The following is a 17,849-nucleotide window of genomic DNA, read 5'->3' on the forward strand; positions in this document are numbered from 1 at the left end:
GTTCTGTTAGAATTATGCAACTGTTTAGGAATTACAGGTTCAGGAAATATGATCGTGTACAAATTAATTCACCCTGTAAAGAGTTCTCAATGTCACAATATAGCAGCTGTTAACAGAAGAACATTTTGCCCACGGGAAGTTGAATTTTAGTTAAGAGAAACAGGCAATGAATTATTAAGAAGTGATAAGAGTTGGTAAATGAAATTTGGTATGATATGAGATTTCAACTTAGTGATCAACATAACAAGAGCTCAGTGGAGGCATAAAGATGACAATTATTGATCAGAGGTAGGTTAGGCTGTTTTTAAGTGATTAGTGATGGGACACTAATTTTGATTGAACTTAAAGAGATGAGTATGCCATGAAGACGTCCATCAGTTGGTTAGTGTTGCAGGGACAGGGAAACACTCTGCTAAAAATTTGGCACTGCACACAGATGCCATGTTTGAAAAAAGGAAAGAAAAAAGATCGATGTAGAATTGGAGGTTACAGAGCATGTTAGAAGCTAAAGTCGTATTCTCTCCCTTGGTGGGGAGGCCTGGTGGTACCCAGAGGGAGGGTAATCAGGCTACCAGGATGAGACCTGACAGGCTGTGGTCATATGGTGGGGGAAGAGGTCCCCTTCTGTCACAGACCTAGGGGAGGGGAAGAGGGGAAGAGAAGATACAAGTGAGGGGTTAACAATTGAGATGTAATCTGAATAAACTACTTAAATTTTAAAATTTTTAAAAAGAAGGAAATGTCTGGAACAACAAATCCATGAATGGGAGCAAGACAAAGAAAACTGAGCTCTGTGTAATATCTATTCCATGATAAAAGTTATGAGCAAATCAGATGTGAGTGTCTAGTATGCTAAGTTCCTAGTTAAGAGAGGAACAGCAAGAGTGATGATCTCAAGGTAAGTTACAGCTGCTTACAGAACCTCAAAGGTAGGATTAACATGCTTGTGCCCTGTATGCTAATAGAAACAGCGCATAGCACAGCAGTAGTGAGAGAAGTGGAGTGACTACATTTTCAAGCCACACTGACCACAGGTCAGTGAAAAAAAACAAAACAAAAAAAACTGCCTTTCCTCCTAAGTGTGAGGAAGACAGATAAAAGCAAAGGTCTTGATGCACACTTCCAGTGACAATATTGACTGATTTACCTAAAAGTGAGAAGTGAGTGTTTTGAAAATTGGAATAAATTGTATTTATTCCTCTGTTAGTTTCTGACTAGTCATTCTACTTTCATGGCTAGAGATAAAATCTGATCTTTATTGTGGTTCTGATTTAGGTTGTTTTAGAGAATTCTTGTCGTTTTTGAGATAGCAGTTTTCTAACTTCATTGTTTAAAATTCTTCAGTGCCTCACAAAAAAAAAGAAAGATTCTCCACTTGGATTAGAAAAATGATTATATGGCCTAATCTATCAATCAAAATAGGATCTTCCCTTGCTACACCCCTTGGTAGTCAGCCCCTCTTTTGCTTGAACCCCATAGGAAAAACCCTAGAAAATAGTTGTATCCATTGTATACTTTCTCTCTGGTGGCCCACTACCAATCTGGACTGTGCATCCATCTCTAGTCTGCACAATAACTCTGCTCTAAATAAAGTTGCTTTGTTTCTTCTGTGAAAAAAAGAAAGAAATAAAGAAAAGAAAACAAAAGATTCTCAATGGTTATCCCATCCCTTGTATCCTCCCATTCTTCCCTCTCTCCCATTTTCCCCTTATTCCCCTCCCCTATGACTGTTCCTGAGGGGGATTTCCTCCCCCTGTATACACTCATAGGGTATCAAGTCTCTTCTTGGTAACCTGCTGTCCTTCCTCTGAGTGCCACCAGGCCTCCCCATGCAGAGGACATGGTCAAATATGATGGGATAACCGTTGAGATGTAACAAAAATAAATTATTAAAAAATTAAAAAATAAACTGAAAAAAAGAGAATGAAGAAAGTTAGCTATATATAAGCCATGAGTAGGCAGCAGGAGGGTGTTTGTCTTTGCCCTTTCTCACATTGATGTAACTACTTGTTCAAGCTTCTGTCTTCACTTCCTCTAATAATGGACTGTAACCTGGAATTGTCAAGCAAATAAAACTGTTCTCCTCCAAAAAAAAAAAGAAAAAAGAAAGAAAAGGTTCTTCCTAGTTTTTAGTATCTACTACATAAGAGTATCCCGAGAGATGTTTATGTATCTCATATTGACAGGAATAAAGTGAATAGTGCATAGATTTAGTTTACAAAATAATTGTGACTTTACATTATCTACAGGAACATGGGTGACACATACAATCATTACAAGACACACAAGGATCTTTGAGAACATGACTTGCATCCCTCCCTCCTCCACTCCCTCTGCCTCATTTTGGCCATCCTTTCCTTCCTCTCTCCCTTCCTTCCTTCATTACTTCCTTCCTTCCTCCCTTCATTACTTCCTCCCTTCTTCACATCTTGACTTCCTTCTTCCTGTCATGTTTCCTAGCTTGCCCGTCTTCCTGCTTCCTCTCTTATGTCCTTTCCTTGTTATTTACAGACACACCAAAGTTACTTTTTAATTAATTATTTTTGCAGCCACCCTGAAACTTATTTTTCTTAACTGTGAAAAGTTATGTAGCACTATCTTATACTTAGATATAGTGTGGGATATTAAAATTGGATTAAATATAACAATATCCACAAGCATTCATTTTTTTAAATTTTCAGCTTTGTTATATTTTTGCCTCACTGTGTGTGTGTGTGTGTGTGTGTGTGTGTGTGTGTGTGTGTGTGAAGTGTGGAGGTTATAGGACAACTTGAAGAAGAATCATGTTTGTCCTCTTACCATGTGGGTAGGTTGTCAAAACAAACTCAAGTTCTCAGTCTTGGCTGCCAGTGTCTTCACTTGATGAGGCATATCACTAGCCCCATTAACAACTCATGGATGGGAGAATTTCAAAATATTTTTCTAGCGTTTGAAACAGACATTAGTGTTGTCTGTAGTCTACGTAGAATACTGGATTTTTTTTTATATATTTCTGAGTCTCAGCTACTTCCTCAGCACACAGTCGGGTAAGCTGATTCTGAGCTTAAATACCCATTTTGTTTATGACTGCTGTGTGACTGACTGATTACTTCCATTCCACCAAATGGGTTTCACCAATCACATCAAGACATGTGTAACGCAACTTGGGCTATGTGAATATGAGAATTCTGTGAATTAATCATAGAGTTCAGTATAGAACCTGCTATATGATCCAGAATGTGTGTGATCTTTCCATTTGTTGCACTAGCAGGAATGGTGTATATGAATGTTTAATTTTTTACACACAAGTCTAAATTAATTGTGGAAAGATTGTGTGTGTGTGAATTTTCTGTTACAGATACTATATAAGCTTAAGATAAACTTGAATTTAGGATCCTGTTGTCTCAGTGTGTTGTGTATGGTGTCATGTGATGCCATTTAGCTCACAATACTTCCCTTTTGTGAGAGGGACCACTGAGCAATCTTTGTTCTGGACGTTTTCATGTATATATTATTTATATAATCAGGAAGATGCCACTTGTTTATTGAACAATTTTATAAGCTATTTCTTTCATCTATTTAGTGTTTTGCATTAAATCTACTATATAAATTCCCTAATTTTAACTTCACTTATACCATAACTGCCATGATGTTTCAATGTCACAAACTAAAGTTTTATAACTTAACATAATAAATAAAATCTGACAGGCTTCCTAGTAATTTCTGAACTACCTGATGTGTTTGTTATCATGACTCAACGCTTTTCGATGCCCAGGTTCCCCTCTGTGGACATGGAGGTGGACAATCGCACCATCCTGACTGAATTCATCCTCGTGGGCTTCTCAGCAGACCCCCAATGGCAGCTGATTCTATTTGGAATATTTCTAACCATCTACTTGTTGACCTTGTCAGGGAACATGATACTGGTTGTCTTAATTCGTATAGATTCGAGACTACATACACCTATGTATTTTTTCATCGGCAATCTGTCATTTTTGGATTTCTGGTATACTTCTGTATATACCCCCAAAATATTGGCCACTTGTGTCTCAGAAGACAAACGTATTTCCTTGGCTGGCTGTGGGGCTCAGCTGTTCTTCTCCTGTGTTGTGGCCTACACTGAGTGCTACCTGCTCGCAGCCATGGCTTATGACCGACATGCTGCTATTTGTAGCCCCTTGCTGTATTCAAGCGTCATGTCCACATCTCTCTGTACTGGGCTAGTGTCTGGCTGTTACATAGGAGGGTTTTTGAATGCCATAGCTCATACTGCAAACACCTTCCGGCTAACTTTCTGTGGTAAAAATGTTATTGATCACTTTTTCTGTGATGCACCACCATTGGTAAAAATGTCCTGTACAGACACCCGTGTCTATGAAAAAGTCCTCCTGGGTGTGGTGGGCTTCACTGTGCTCTCCAGCATCCTTGCCATCCTGGTTTCTTACTTCAACATCCTTCTGGCTATCTTGAGGATCCGCTCAGCCTCAGGAAGACGTAAGGCATTCTCCACCTGTGCCTCTCACCTGGTCTCTGTCATGCTCTTCTACGGCTCCTTGCTCTTCATGTATTCAAGGCCTAGTTCAACCTATTCTCTAGAAAAGGATAAAGTGGCCGCCCTCTTCTACACTGTAGTCAACCCATTGCTCAACCCTCTTATCTATAGTCTGAGAAACAAAGATGTCAAAGATGCCTTCTGGAAAGCAACACAGATAATAAGACCACACACATGAAGATGATCCTTTTTTGCTAAGTGCTGGTTATATTGTCCCTATAATTCAGTTTTGCATGAACTCACACATTTATGTATTTCACTTAAATTTAAAAAGTGATCCTCTGAACAGCAGAATGATGAGCAAATAACTTTTACTTATTATTATTTCCATATTTTGTTGATAATTCATTTAACACCTACAAGTTATATGCTTGAGCAGTTAATCCTCTTCCATATTTTATTTTGTGTCCTAATTTTTCATAAATTCATCTTGATTCATTCATAAACTATTTGAGAGGAAAGAAATTACAGTCTCAAAGGACATAGTTTGATTGTAAGTTTATCAAGACATTGTTTCTCTCTGAGAAGAAGCTTTGGAATGCTGAGATCCTTGGTCCTGTGGGCAAAACTGTGGTATTTTACTTTAGTAAAAATATTCCTCCAATAAATTCCCTAATAAAAATTAATGTAGTATGCACTCTTTGTAAATTACATCTTTTATATAAGTGTAGTATTAGACAAAGAACTTAAGATTATGAGATTCAGCTAAAAAATAACAGTAAAATTTTTTGTAAATCTATGAAAAAATATGAATCCTTCTGGCTGTGTATCACCCTGACTAGTGTATAGTCTCCTAGGGAGAGTGAGTACTTTTCAGGAAGCTCTTTTGGTTGTGTATTAAAATATATCTGTCCAGACATATTCAGCAGCTGCCTGTTTGTCCCATAGGCCTGGACACGACCTGGAGAATTATCAGCACATTTCCAGCTCTAATAAAGATGCTTATGTTGCTGCAGGAAACCCTGGAGGATCAACTAGTCGGCACCTCTGGCTCTGAGCCAACTTCCTTACACCGTCATATGAACTCAATGCCTTAACCCTCCAGTGGATACAATCTAGTGGATACAAACAGGTGTGTCTGTCCTTGGGCCACCCAGATAGTCAACAAAAAAAGTCCCTGGGTGCCTTCAGGCATGTGTGCAGTCTAGCCACTCACCTGCCTGCACACAGCACCTGCACTCTTGTGTCTCACACTGAACTGTGGGCTGCAAATAATAGTGCCCAGGTCTTCAAGCACCGAGAAGACCACACGGTCTGGAACACAAATGGATCTGACCTCAGGTCACTCACCCAATCCATAGAAAGCTCTCTGGTCCAGGCAGGCATGGGCACAGTCTCCAAAGTTTAACCACATTGCCTCCTGGCACACAGCACCTACACACTCAGTGTCTCAGACTGAACTGTGGGCTGCAAAACACCAGTGTTTGAGTCTCCCAGCAAAAAGGAGATACCACAGTGTGGAATACGGGTAGATTGTCACCCAGATGGTCCATGGAAAGTTCCCGGGTTTGATCTCAGGTCACCCACCTGATCCACGGAAGGGGTCCCTGATACCTGCAAGTGAGGGGTTCAACCTATAGCCACTCACCTATGAGCTGTTCTCAGTGGCCAGTGAAGAACACAAGAAATATAAAGTGAATAGATAGATAGGTAGATAGATAGATGATAGATAGATAGATAGATAATAGATAGAAAGATGATAGATAGATAGATAGATAGATAGATAGATGATAGATAGATAGAAGATTGGCTCTATCAAAATTTTATTTAGTGATTTATCTTCTTAGAATCTCAGCATGGTGTTTTAGAATAGTGTATGGGGCAAGACCTTGAGGCAAATCCTCTGATACCTCTTCAGCCCAATTCTACCTATATGTTTAGATCAATAAAATAATGCTTTAGATTCCATACTATTATTACTATTACAAGTGACTTAGAAAAAAACTGTGCTTCAATATTTAGAACATGGCAGATTTAGTTATTCATTAAGTTTCCATATCAGAGATTAAAAGATGGTTTCTAGATAAGATATTTAAATTTTATTATTGAAATTGATAAATGAGCACATTTACAAACAACATAAAATTTAAATATAATCAATAGTGGCAGACAATAAACAAGATGAATTACTTCTAAGTTTTTGATCTTTCCTTTTATGTGTTGTTGTTTTATCATAAATAATTATCATATTCCTTCTCTAAAACCATTTTTGACGTTATATCTTTTTTGTTGAATGAGGAACTCCTTTTAACACAAGAATTGAATCAGTTTTATGAGACAAAAGAAATTGAACTTCAATTCATTAAGAAAATATTACAGGCTTTCCTATTTCACATTCAATTAAAGTTTCATGCTTTGAACTGTATAATATATAAATTATTAGTCCATAGTGGACTACAATTCAATGACTCAACAACTAATACAAAGCGAGTGTGAAAAAAAGTACGTTCTGCACATATGTGATGACATAACAATAAAACCTATGACTTAGTACATTAAAAAACAAAACTTTTTACTTGTGGGTGAACTCACTCATTATGATAATTTCTAGATCAATCCATTTGTCCACAAATTTCAGGAATTCCTTGTTTTTAATAGCTGAGTAGTATTCCATAGTGTAAATGCACCACAGTTTCTTAGTCCATTCTTCTACTGAGGGACACTTAGGCTGTTTCCATGTTCTGGCTATTATGTATAAAGCAGCTATGAGGCAAAAAGAGACAAACGGTGTATACTCACTTATATCAAAACACTAGTCCAAGGGATACGTACCATGAAAAACTTTACTTACCAAGAAAGTGGATCAGAGGAGAGGACATCCTATTGAGACTTTAGGCAAGAGTAGCATGGAAGAATGGGGAAATAGTAGGACCCACAGGGTCCCGGAAACCTACAAGAAGAACTTTAGGACAGGCAGATCTGGGTCCTGGGGTCCTCCTCAAACTAAGGCACCAGCCAAGGAGAATATAGGCATTAAACTTCGAACCCCTACCAAGACCTAGCCGACGAACATGATATTCTCCACCGTTGAGTGGAGAGTGAGATCTGACTCTCACACGAACCCTGGTGCCCCTTTTCTGACCACGTCCCCTGGATGGGGAGACCTGGTGGCACTCAGAGGAAGGATAGCAAGTTACCAAGAAGAGACTCGATATTCCAAGAGCATATATAGGGGGAGGAGGTCTCCCTCAATCACAGACATAGGGGAGGGGAGAAGGGGGGAAGTGGGAGGGAGGGAAGAATGGGAGGAAACAGGGGAAGGGCTAACAATCGAGATGTAATATGAATAAATTAATTTATAAAAAATTAAACATTACCCTACTGTGAAAACATGTACACTAATAAAACATTTTCTGTTGAGTTTTAAATAATGAAAATTTTTATCAATAAATTCTCATTTTCTTTAACTTGCCCTCATGTAGCACGTCATCACTTAGTCCTGGCTTGCTAAATATGTTTCAGTTTAGACTTCAGAATGAGCTATGATGCAGGGTTTTCTCATAACCTCCTTCTCATATTTATTTCTCAGATTATAGATCATGAGTTTCAACATAGCGGATGACACAGTATAAAAGGTCGACACCATTTTGTCCCTCTCCAGAGAGTAGCTGGAACTTGGATGAGGACAGATGTAGAAAATGAAGCCACCATGTCACAGACATTGTGTGTGAGGAGCAGGTGGAGAAGGCCTTGAGGTGGCCATCAGATCCTCAGCATGGAAGCAATGATGAAGATACAGGAGGCCAAAATCAACAGGTTGGGAGTAATGATGTTGGAGATGAGGAGAAAGTACAGCACAGACTGGCTACTCTCCTTGACATCACATGCCAACTTCACCATAGGTGAGACATCACAGAAAAAGTCATCAATGACACTGTCACCACAAAAAATACAACATGTTTCACTGGTTAATATTATTGCATTGGCAAATCTTCCTGTATAGTAGTATACACCTCAACAAACGCACAACCTCCTTGACCTGTCTTGAGCATAAAGCAGGGGATTAGAGATTGTGGCATAATTATCATGTCATGGTAGCCAGCAGGTAGCACTCACTATAGGCCAAGCCAGCACAGAATAGTAATTGAGACAAACATCCAGCCTAGGAGATGATTTTGACTTCAGAGATGCAGATCACTAGAATCTTTACAGCATATGCAAAGGAATACTAAAAACTCACACAAGATAGGTGGGATAGGACCCACAAGACTCACCATGCCAGACTGGGGCACAGCATGCGTGACTTGAATGCAGCCTGAGACTTGTGACTGACAAAATTTGTCTAGGGTCTTGGGAGCTCACCAGACTGAACAGGTTCAAATTTTACTCTGATCATAAAGCCTAAAGATTTTGAGTTAGAACACGTATGACCTAATTTCATAAACCACTTTGGAGTTCATGAGGAACAAAAGCCAAACAGTGGTATCGGTTCAATGAATTGGTGATGGCTCTTCTCTCAACATACCCTGGAGAGGTCACAAGTGTTCTCACTCCTCCAAACAAGAAAGGGTGCTTCCTTCTTGATGTCACACACGTAACACACACGAAATGTCCTTCTCATTTCTCCTCCAAGGGTCTCCTAATTGACTTCCCATGACCAAATACATTAGCGATTCTAACATATTCTGTGATCGCTGTTTACAGACACTTGGTTACTCGCAGTGACATAAACCCTGCACACTGAGGAACAACAGAACGTTATACAAACTTTAAATGCACAAATTTGTAAGTTACTGCACAGCTAAGGAAAACTAGAACATATTATTTCTATCCACCTGTATTTAAATGCCCATCCTCCCACATGTGACTCTCTTCTCGGCTCTTCGCCATCTCTGGTAATTGTTGCTGCACATTTAAATTAACTTTTTCCCATTTAGTATTTATTTTAGAATTATATCTACAGAAAGGAATGGAAAAATCCATGTCTTTCATGTGGAAAGTAAGAGTTTTATCTTAAAAACTTGAATTTGATTCAGTCTCCAATATTAGTTTCCAAAAACATCTGCTACATTCTAAACATCAGGGTGACCCTAGTTAATAATAGTATTTTATAAGAAATCCTGTCTCTGGGCCATCCTTGCCCTGGTTTCTTGTTCTCTAAGCAGTATCATGGATGGGATCCCTCTCACGGCTTTCAAGCTGGACTAATCAGTGGTAGGCCATTCTCACAGTTGCTGTGCCACATTTACCCCCAGCATGTCATGCTTACAAGACATTTGTGGAGTGAAGGTTTTGTGACTGGGTTAGTGTATGAACCCCACCACTGGAGGTCTTGCCTGGTTATACAAGATGGCTGGTTCATGCTTTGTATTCCCCATTACTAGCTAAGGATAGGGTCACCATAATAGATTCTTTGGAGTTTCCATTGCACTAGTTTTCTACCTTCCCACGAATTGCCCCCCAATTCCAGTTGTGTCCTGTAGAGCAATGTTAATCCAGCAACATAGCTGCTCAACATTGATAGGCTCTCCCAGCACTCTCTCCCTCCAACCTCTCCCTACCTGATCCCTCCTGTTTCAGTCCCCAGTCCACCCACACAAAACATGCCTAGCAACAAAGAAGAAAGTCAATGAAATTATGCCTAATGATATTCTGCTAAACATACAGTTCGGTCCATAACCCAATTGTCATCATTGAGGCTGCATCCAGCAGCTGACAGAAGCAGATGGAGAAACCCACTGCCAAACATTAGATGGAGTTCAAAGACTCCTGCTGAGGAGGGAAATGAGGGTTATAGGAGCCAGAAGTGTCGAGGACAGCACAAGAAGATCCACAAAAACAACAACCCTGGACTCATAGCCGCTCACTGAGACTGAATCGGCGTCGGGGAGACTGCATGGGTATAACCTAGGTCCTGTGTTGTAGTTGTGTGTAATTTGATGTTTTTGTAGAACTCCTACCAGAGGAGTCAGGGATTATTCCTAATGCTTTTACCTGCTTTGGGGACACTTGTCCTCCCACTGGGTTTTCTCATGCAGCCTAAATATGAGGAGAGGCAACTACTCTTATTGCAATTTGATATGCCATATTTTATTAAGGTCCGTTGGAAACCTGCCCTTTTCTGAAGGGAAATAGATGGGAAGGAAGGAGGTTGTGGATGAATGGAAGACATGGAGGGGTAAAGAGAGGGAGAGGAAATTATGGTTGAGATGGACATATGGAAGAACAATTTAAACTTTAAAAATTTTTTTAAAGAAAACCTGTCTGAAAAAAATTCAATAATAATAATTTATAGACATGAAATTATTTAAGAGAATAGATCTCATGTGTTGTCAGTACAAAGGATAAATATGTTAACTAGCTTGATTGAATATTTTCATATCTTTATATATCAAAATACCATACTGTATACAAATATTGCCGGTTTGTGTGAGTCTTGGACTACACATGTGTTCTAGTAGTGAGCTATCCTCATCTCCATCAATGCAACTTGTATTTATCATTTATAGCCTAATAAATCTAATAATAAAAAATTGTTAACATTCTCCTCATAGACCTTATCCCTTGGGCTTATGATTCCTTGAGGGGGTTTACAGCAATTTATCCCCAGTACTTAAAAAACATTCTTCTGTGTCCTGTGCAGAATTAAATCAGTGAGTGTCTTCTTAAAGTTTTGCTTCAAGATGCTATTACATAATATTGACCTTTCTGGACAGCCAGGGAAGCTGATGAGGACAGGTGTACTTATCAGGGTAATTCATTCTCATATAAAGAACTATATGTTTGATAAATCATTGCTTCTTAGGCAGGTATTTTTTGGTAATTGATACATAATTTTTTGGTAATTGATACATAAATACCTTCAGGGTCTGGGTAACTAAATGAATTCAGTGATCTTAGAGAGTACCATTTGTAAACTAACCATGAGAAATAAATTATGTTTTGGTTCACTATGCCACCCATGTCTTTTGCATTAAGTGGCTTAACTGAAATGTACATTATAGCAGATTTCTGTTGAGGGAGAGTATGGGAGTTGACATAGGGATAGTGGGATACAAAGAGAGATTTATTGGCGAATAAAATGTTAGAATTGAGAAGTTTTCAGTGGGATCTAATTTATTCTCTTATTCACAGCTTCCTTAATTATAATTAGAAAACAAATACACATCTGAATCAACTCATTTAAATTTTCAGTCATCTAGTGCCCAAGTTGAGACTGGAAATATAAAGTCTAATAGACTTTTACAAAACGGTAGTATCATTTCACATACATTTCAAGTTGAACACAGGATTTAAAAGTATAATAATTGTCATATAAAACTGCAATATCTTTGTTTAACAAAGGGAATTATATGAGACATAGTTTTTTGCATTCTTGTTTGCGTCACAATTTTTCTTTAACTTTAATTGTGTTACATAAGATGCTTTATTTATATCTTCTTGATGTAATAATGAAAATTGTGCATAACATAAAGTAAGTTTTCATGCCTATAAAGTATAAAAAATTTTAAACATTTTTAGTACTAAGATAGTTTTATGACTCTCAGTCATAACCCTCCAGGTGTTTTCTCTTTTCATCTCCCATCACATTTTAAATTGCAAAGTACTGGAGATTTTTAGCATTAATAGGTTTCAGCAAATCAAAACCCTTTCCTTTTTCCTACCAGTACAAAGTTGGTAAATGCTTGCTGATAGTCCCAGGCAGGACACAGGGATGTCATAGCACACCCTGAGGTCATCGGACCCTGAGGTTGTACAATACCCAAACAGCTGTGATTATTTGAACAGAATATCCCGCTTTCCCTCTTCCCTGGTTTTATGGCACTATTCTTTCTTTACATATGTTATTCTTCCTTGTGGTTTCATGCTTGCTAAATAAGTGCTTAAATTAGAAAAAGAGATAGAAAGACACACCGAAAACAAAGGGGGTGTAGTTATATCATTGGTAATTGTTCTCTAATTTTTATCAGTGGTAATATATTATATGACTGTGATCTACAACATGATCAATAATGACATTGGAAAGAGCATGACTATAACATTCTTGATCATTCTATCACAAGGGTAAATTTTTTCAAAAGACCCAAAGCCAGAAATGTTCCATCACCACCTAAATAAGTGTGAGTCTCAATTTCCTGCATAGTCACAAGATCACTAGCAAGGAGAAAGCTATCTCATTAAACTCATAAACTATATGATGTTTTGGTCCTGGTTTTTTTTCAACTCATGAGATGTTTTTTAAATATCCATTCATGTTGTTGCTTGTGTTGTATTTGACTATTTCACAAGCTTAAGGGAATTTCTGGCCACCTCACATTCTCAGCTACTGTAAGAGAAGCTTCTGTGAACAGTTATTATAGTTCACATTTATTTTTTTCTCCAAACACTCTGTAAACAATCAATACTTAAGAATGGGCCCCTTCTTTCATGAGCCACACAACATAAGCTGAGCTACTGTACCCTTTGATAGTTGTGGCTGTGATATAACATGACAGAAAGTGTACTTTGTTGTTGCATGAGTCTTATTTCAAAGTTTCAGTTCCCTTTCTAAGTATACCATTCTGTAGCTTAGACATTGTAAGTTCTATGGTAGGCAGCATGGAGACTTGGTTTATAGGGTAGGGATGAAGATTATGCACATAACATTTGCCTGTCCTTAAGCTGGGTAGGACAATCTAAATTCACTGATACACAAAATTACTTATTCTCATGTAATATTTCCTAAAATATCCTTAGCTCATAAATGGGTGTTCTGAGGCAGATAAGCTAAGCTTGAAGTTAGAAATTTTCTGTGACATGATCTCCAAGTTCAAACTGTAGGTCCAAAATTCTCATCCAAAAAAAAAAAAAAAGAGAGAAAACTAAAGAACCCAGTGAGATTTGTTACAGACTTAGAGGTACCCAATCTCTGGAGAAGGCATCGCTGATGACTAGCAGGAAGGCAAAGGGTAAAACTCAGATTAAAAATAGTAAAAATTTTAAGTCATCACTTAGATTACTTTAATAGTGAATTTACTACACTGAAAGGAACATGCATGGACTGGACCTAGGCCCTCGATACATATGTAGCCAATGGACAGCTTAGTCTTCACATGGGTCCGCTCATAAAGGCAGAGGAGGTTGTCTCTGCTGTGAACTCTGTTACCTGCTTTTCAGGTACTTCCCTCTGGCGGACCTGCCTTGCCTGTCCTCATTGGAAAAGGATGCCCTCAGTCCTGATGCAGCTTCATGTGCAGGGGTGTGTTGGTAGGGGGTTGGCTCACCTTTTCTGAGGATAGAGGAGGTAGGATAGGGGGAAGAGAGAGGAAAGGTGAGGTGAAAAGGAGAGGAGGGAGGCAGCTATAATTGTGATATAATGTGAATAAATAAAAATAAATAAATTGTAAGTTTAAAAAATTCTATTTGTCATAATAGATTAATCCAGAGGAATGAAACACAGAAATCAAACAGTGGTGACTGAGTTCTTCTTTATTGGATTAACCAGCTCCTTTCAGCTTAAAATTATTCTCTTCCTGACATTTCTTTGTGTTTATCTTATAACTCTTCTGGGGAACCTGGGAATGATTATTCTCATTCGCCTGGACACTCGACTCCACATCCCCATGTACTTTTTGCTCAGCCACTTGTCCTTTGTGGATGCCTGCTCATCTTCTGTCATCAGTCCTAAGATGTTATCTGACATCTTCGTAGAGAAAAAAGTGATCTCTTTCTCAGGATGTGCTATCCAGCTTTGCTTATTCAGCCAGTTTGTAGTGACAGAATGTTTCCTCCTGGCCTCCATGGCTTATGATAGGTATGTTGCCATCTGTAAGCCTTTGTTGTATACACTCATTATGTCACAGCAGGTCTGTGTACAGCTAGTGATCGGGCCTTATGGCATAGCCCTTATGAGCACCACGGTCCATGTCACTTCTGCCTTGATCCTGCCTTACTGTGGTCCAAATCTCATCAATCACTTTTTCTGTGACCTTCTTCCTGTTGTCTCATTAGCATGTGCAGATACTCATGTGAATAAACTTTTGCTTTTCATCTTGGCTGGGATCCTGGGTGTATTCAGCGGTGTCATCATCTTGGTGTCTTACATTTGCATTGTCACCACCATCCTGAGGATCCGCTCTGCTGATGGGAGGCACAGAGCCTTCTCCACCTGCTCCTCACACCTGACAGCCGTCTCCATCCTTTATGGGACACTCTTCTTTATCTATGTGCGCCCAAGCTCCAGCTTCTCTCTGGATATCAATAAAGTTGTGTCATTGTTCTACACGACTGTGATCCCTATGTTGAACCCATTCATTTATAGTCTGAGAAACAAAGAGGTCAAAGATGCATTCCTCAGAACATTTGAAAAACAGTTTTGCTACAATTTGCAAGGTAAAATAGTATAGACCTTATTATTTGATAGCAGTTTCCTATTTTAATGTTCTGTTTTTTAATAACATAGAATTTAGAACTCTAAACTGAGATGTATGAATTATAGAAGGTAGAGCTTTAGCAAAATTATGAGCCTTTATGACTAGAACTAACTGACTGTGTTAAGCTCTGAAATAATAAAACTTAGTAAGCAATGAACTTAAAAATATCTCAGCTTCAGTTTAGAGGAGGCCAAGTCCATAAATTATCTTCCATAATAGTAAATTCATAATGCTTAATGTTAAATCTGTTCAAATGTCAAATCATCTTGTATAAAGAATATGATCAGGTAGATAAAAATCACATGTCTTTCTACAAGTATTTTAATATTCAAAGTAGATATTTTACCAAGAAGTTGTATAAACATTGTAGTACCTGGTTACACTATACAATTAGGTTGGTGGGTTAAGGCAATATACCTTTTTAATATACACCTAAGACAAAAAAAAGTGATGACTTTTACTATAGTGATAATTATTATTTTGTTCTTCAATAAATGATAAATATTATTTATCTTTTGGGTACATTCTACTTTATGTAGAGTTTGACTTCCATGAGGCAATAATGATTCCCTAAAACACTTAAAAATATTTTTATATTTTGACATTATAATACAATATATCATTTCTCCCTTCTCTTTCTTTCCTCTAAAGCATTCAGTACTCCCTCTTTGCTCTCTTTCAGACTCATTACCTCTAATTTATTTAATTGCTGTTACACACATAAATATAACATGCTCAGTCTATAAAACGTTGCGTGTATATGCATGTATGTTTTCAGTGCTAACCATTTAGTATTTGACAACCATTTGGTGTACTCTTCCCTTGGGAAGACTATTTCTCCCACTCCTAGCAATTCTTAGTTAATTATGTAGTTCTTTGTTATGATAGAGGCCTTGTGAGGTTTCTGCTGAGCACATTGTTACAGCTTTGGAAAATTTGTGTCCTTACTTCATTTGATCATATATGTTTCCTAATAAGACTCCCTGGCACTAATGTTCACCTTGACTGAACTTTAGATTGAGTTATCATGTAATGTGAGATCATTGCAGGATGTCATTAAGTTATGTGTTCTTTCTTGATCCTTTTGATATGTGAATAATCATTTTAATCATCTCATAGGTTTAACAATCCAAGTGTAATAGTCTCAGGGCATTGGGAGTTAGACCAGAAAGAAAAAGCCTTTGCTTTCAGTCTCTCAGAGAATGTTGGAGAAATAATTCAATTTTCAGCAATCAGCGAAAACAGATGGATGAACACATTGAATAAACTAACCCAAACACTCTCCAGTTCTCTTTCTTAGCTGTTTGTTTGTTTGTTTGTTTGTTTATGAGATTATATTTTAATTACACACTAACTAATTTCTCCCTTTCCTTTTCTCCCTCTAAACCTTCGCAAACTTTCCTCCAAATTCATAGAATCTAATTATCAATCAATGCACATGTGTATTTGTGTATATATGTGTGTGGTATGTATGTATATATGTTTGTGTGTGTGTGTGTGTGTGTGTGTGTGTGTGTGTGTGTGTGTGTATCACCAAATATATTTTGTTGAATCCATATAATGTTATTTTTGTGTATGTTCTCAGGGATAACCACTTGCTGCTAGACAACCAATTAGTGTGCTCTTTCATAAAGAAAGCCACCTCTCCTGCTCCCTGCTTTTCTCAGTTGCCTGTTAATGCTTTGTGTAGGGTTGAGTCTCTGTGGGGTTTTTCCTGTCTATTTTAGCATGTCTGTTATGATTAATTATTAAGGCAGTGAGATATAAGGTCCAGATCTTATGTTGTAGAGGAGCTTATTAAATGAACATGGGGGAAGAAAGAAAGGAGGGTACCCCAGCGACAGAGAGACAGACGGAGACAGTAAGAAGAAGAGAGTGCAGAGAGAGGGAGTAGAGGAAGTAGAAAGAGAAGGAGTAGAGTGGAAGAGAGAGAGAGACACCACGTGGAGGGTTTGTCTTTTTATATGGCCCTGGGTAGGGCCAAGGTCCCACTGCAGGTAAGCAATGACATCACAGGCAGAGGGACTGAAGAACTCTAACATTCCTACCTTTGCCTATAATTCCAAAATGAGTAATATTGGGTTGTTTTATATAAGGTAAGTTAAAGTATATAAATGTAGGTTCATTGGAAGCAGCTTTTGGCCGCCATGTAAAGGAGAGAGAGAGAGAGAGAGAGAGAGAGAGAGAGAGAGAGAAGCAATAGCAACAAAATGTCCAGATTATATGGGGAAAGGGAAGCAAAAATTCTGCCCTGAAAGTTCAAAGTAGAGGGCAGGCTATGTCAGCCATGTCCTACAGCAGACAGGGACCAAGGAGGTCCCTGGCCTGGAGCACACCATGTCAGCCTTTTACAAATGGATAAGGGGTGAAGTAAACATCTTAACTACTTCCTGCTGACAGTAGAGAGGCAATGGCAAGTTTAAAGGGCTGAAATGTTGGCCAGGTTCCAGAAGAACAGGCTGTTGCATTGACTGTGCAGGGTCTGAGAACATCTGTAAGTCCAGGGTAATGCAGGTCCAGCTGGGAGGATCAATGCAGGTCCTGCAGGCACATTTTCTGAAGTTGGACTGGAGAACTTGTGGGTAGCTGCTTTCACGATGTCTCAGATGTAGGCACCCCGGCAGGATACTGGAATATATATGTGGACAGAAGACAAAGTTAGTAGTTTAGGGAGAAAATTTCCTTTACGTGTACATTTTAAACTCTTGGGAGAGCAAAGAGAAAATACTTGAATATGGGGAAATTCCTTCCATTTTACCCAATTGCTGGCAATAATTAAAGGACTTTAGTTTTGGACCTGTCAAAGTTAGGTTGCAGAGGCATGTAAGCTTAGAAGCCCTTTATATGGGCGTAAGTATTTAAAATTCTCAGAAGGCAGCCCAGAGGAGTCTGGAGACAAGGTGAATGGACTGTTTTCCATGGGCAGTGGTGGAGACAGCAGCAACAGAAGCGAAAGCAGAAACAAA

At 38.5% G+C, this 17,849-nt stretch overlaps 2 protein-coding genes across 2 annotated transcripts; both read left to right on the plus strand.

Moving 5' to 3' along the window:
- The first annotated feature begins 3,770 nt into the window (after positions 1-3,770).
- LOC127207529 (olfactory receptor 9G4) lies at positions 3,771-4,709 on the plus strand. The gene has a single exon (XM_051166965.1). It carries the CDS (start codon positions 3,771-3,773, stop codon positions 4,707-4,709), a length of 939 nt encoding a protein of 312 aa, XP_051022922.1.
- A 9,190-nt stretch (positions 4,710-13,899) lies between these two features.
- On the plus strand, positions 13,900-14,856 carry LOC127207509 (olfactory receptor 1002). Its single transcript, XM_051166950.1, has one exon. The coding sequence runs from the start codon at positions 13,900-13,902 to the stop codon at positions 14,854-14,856; it is 957 nt and encodes a 318-aa protein (XP_051022907.1).
- The last annotated feature ends 2,993 nt before the right edge of the window (positions 14,857-17,849 follow it).

This window comes from Acomys russatus, chromosome 24, assembly GCF_903995435.1.
Source record: "Acomys russatus chromosome 24, mAcoRus1.1, whole genome shotgun sequence".
NCBI classification, from domain to species: Eukaryota; Metazoa; Chordata; class Mammalia; order Rodentia; family Muridae; genus Acomys; species Acomys russatus.

Coding starts and splice junctions, on each gene's coding strand:
- LOC127207509 (XM_051166950.1), top strand. CDS start 13,900: ATGAAACACAGAAATCAAACAGTGGTGACTGAGTTCTTCTTTATTGGA.
- LOC127207529 (XM_051166965.1), top strand. CDS start 3,771: ATGGAGGTGGACAATCGCACCATCCTGACTGAATTCATCCTCGTGGGC.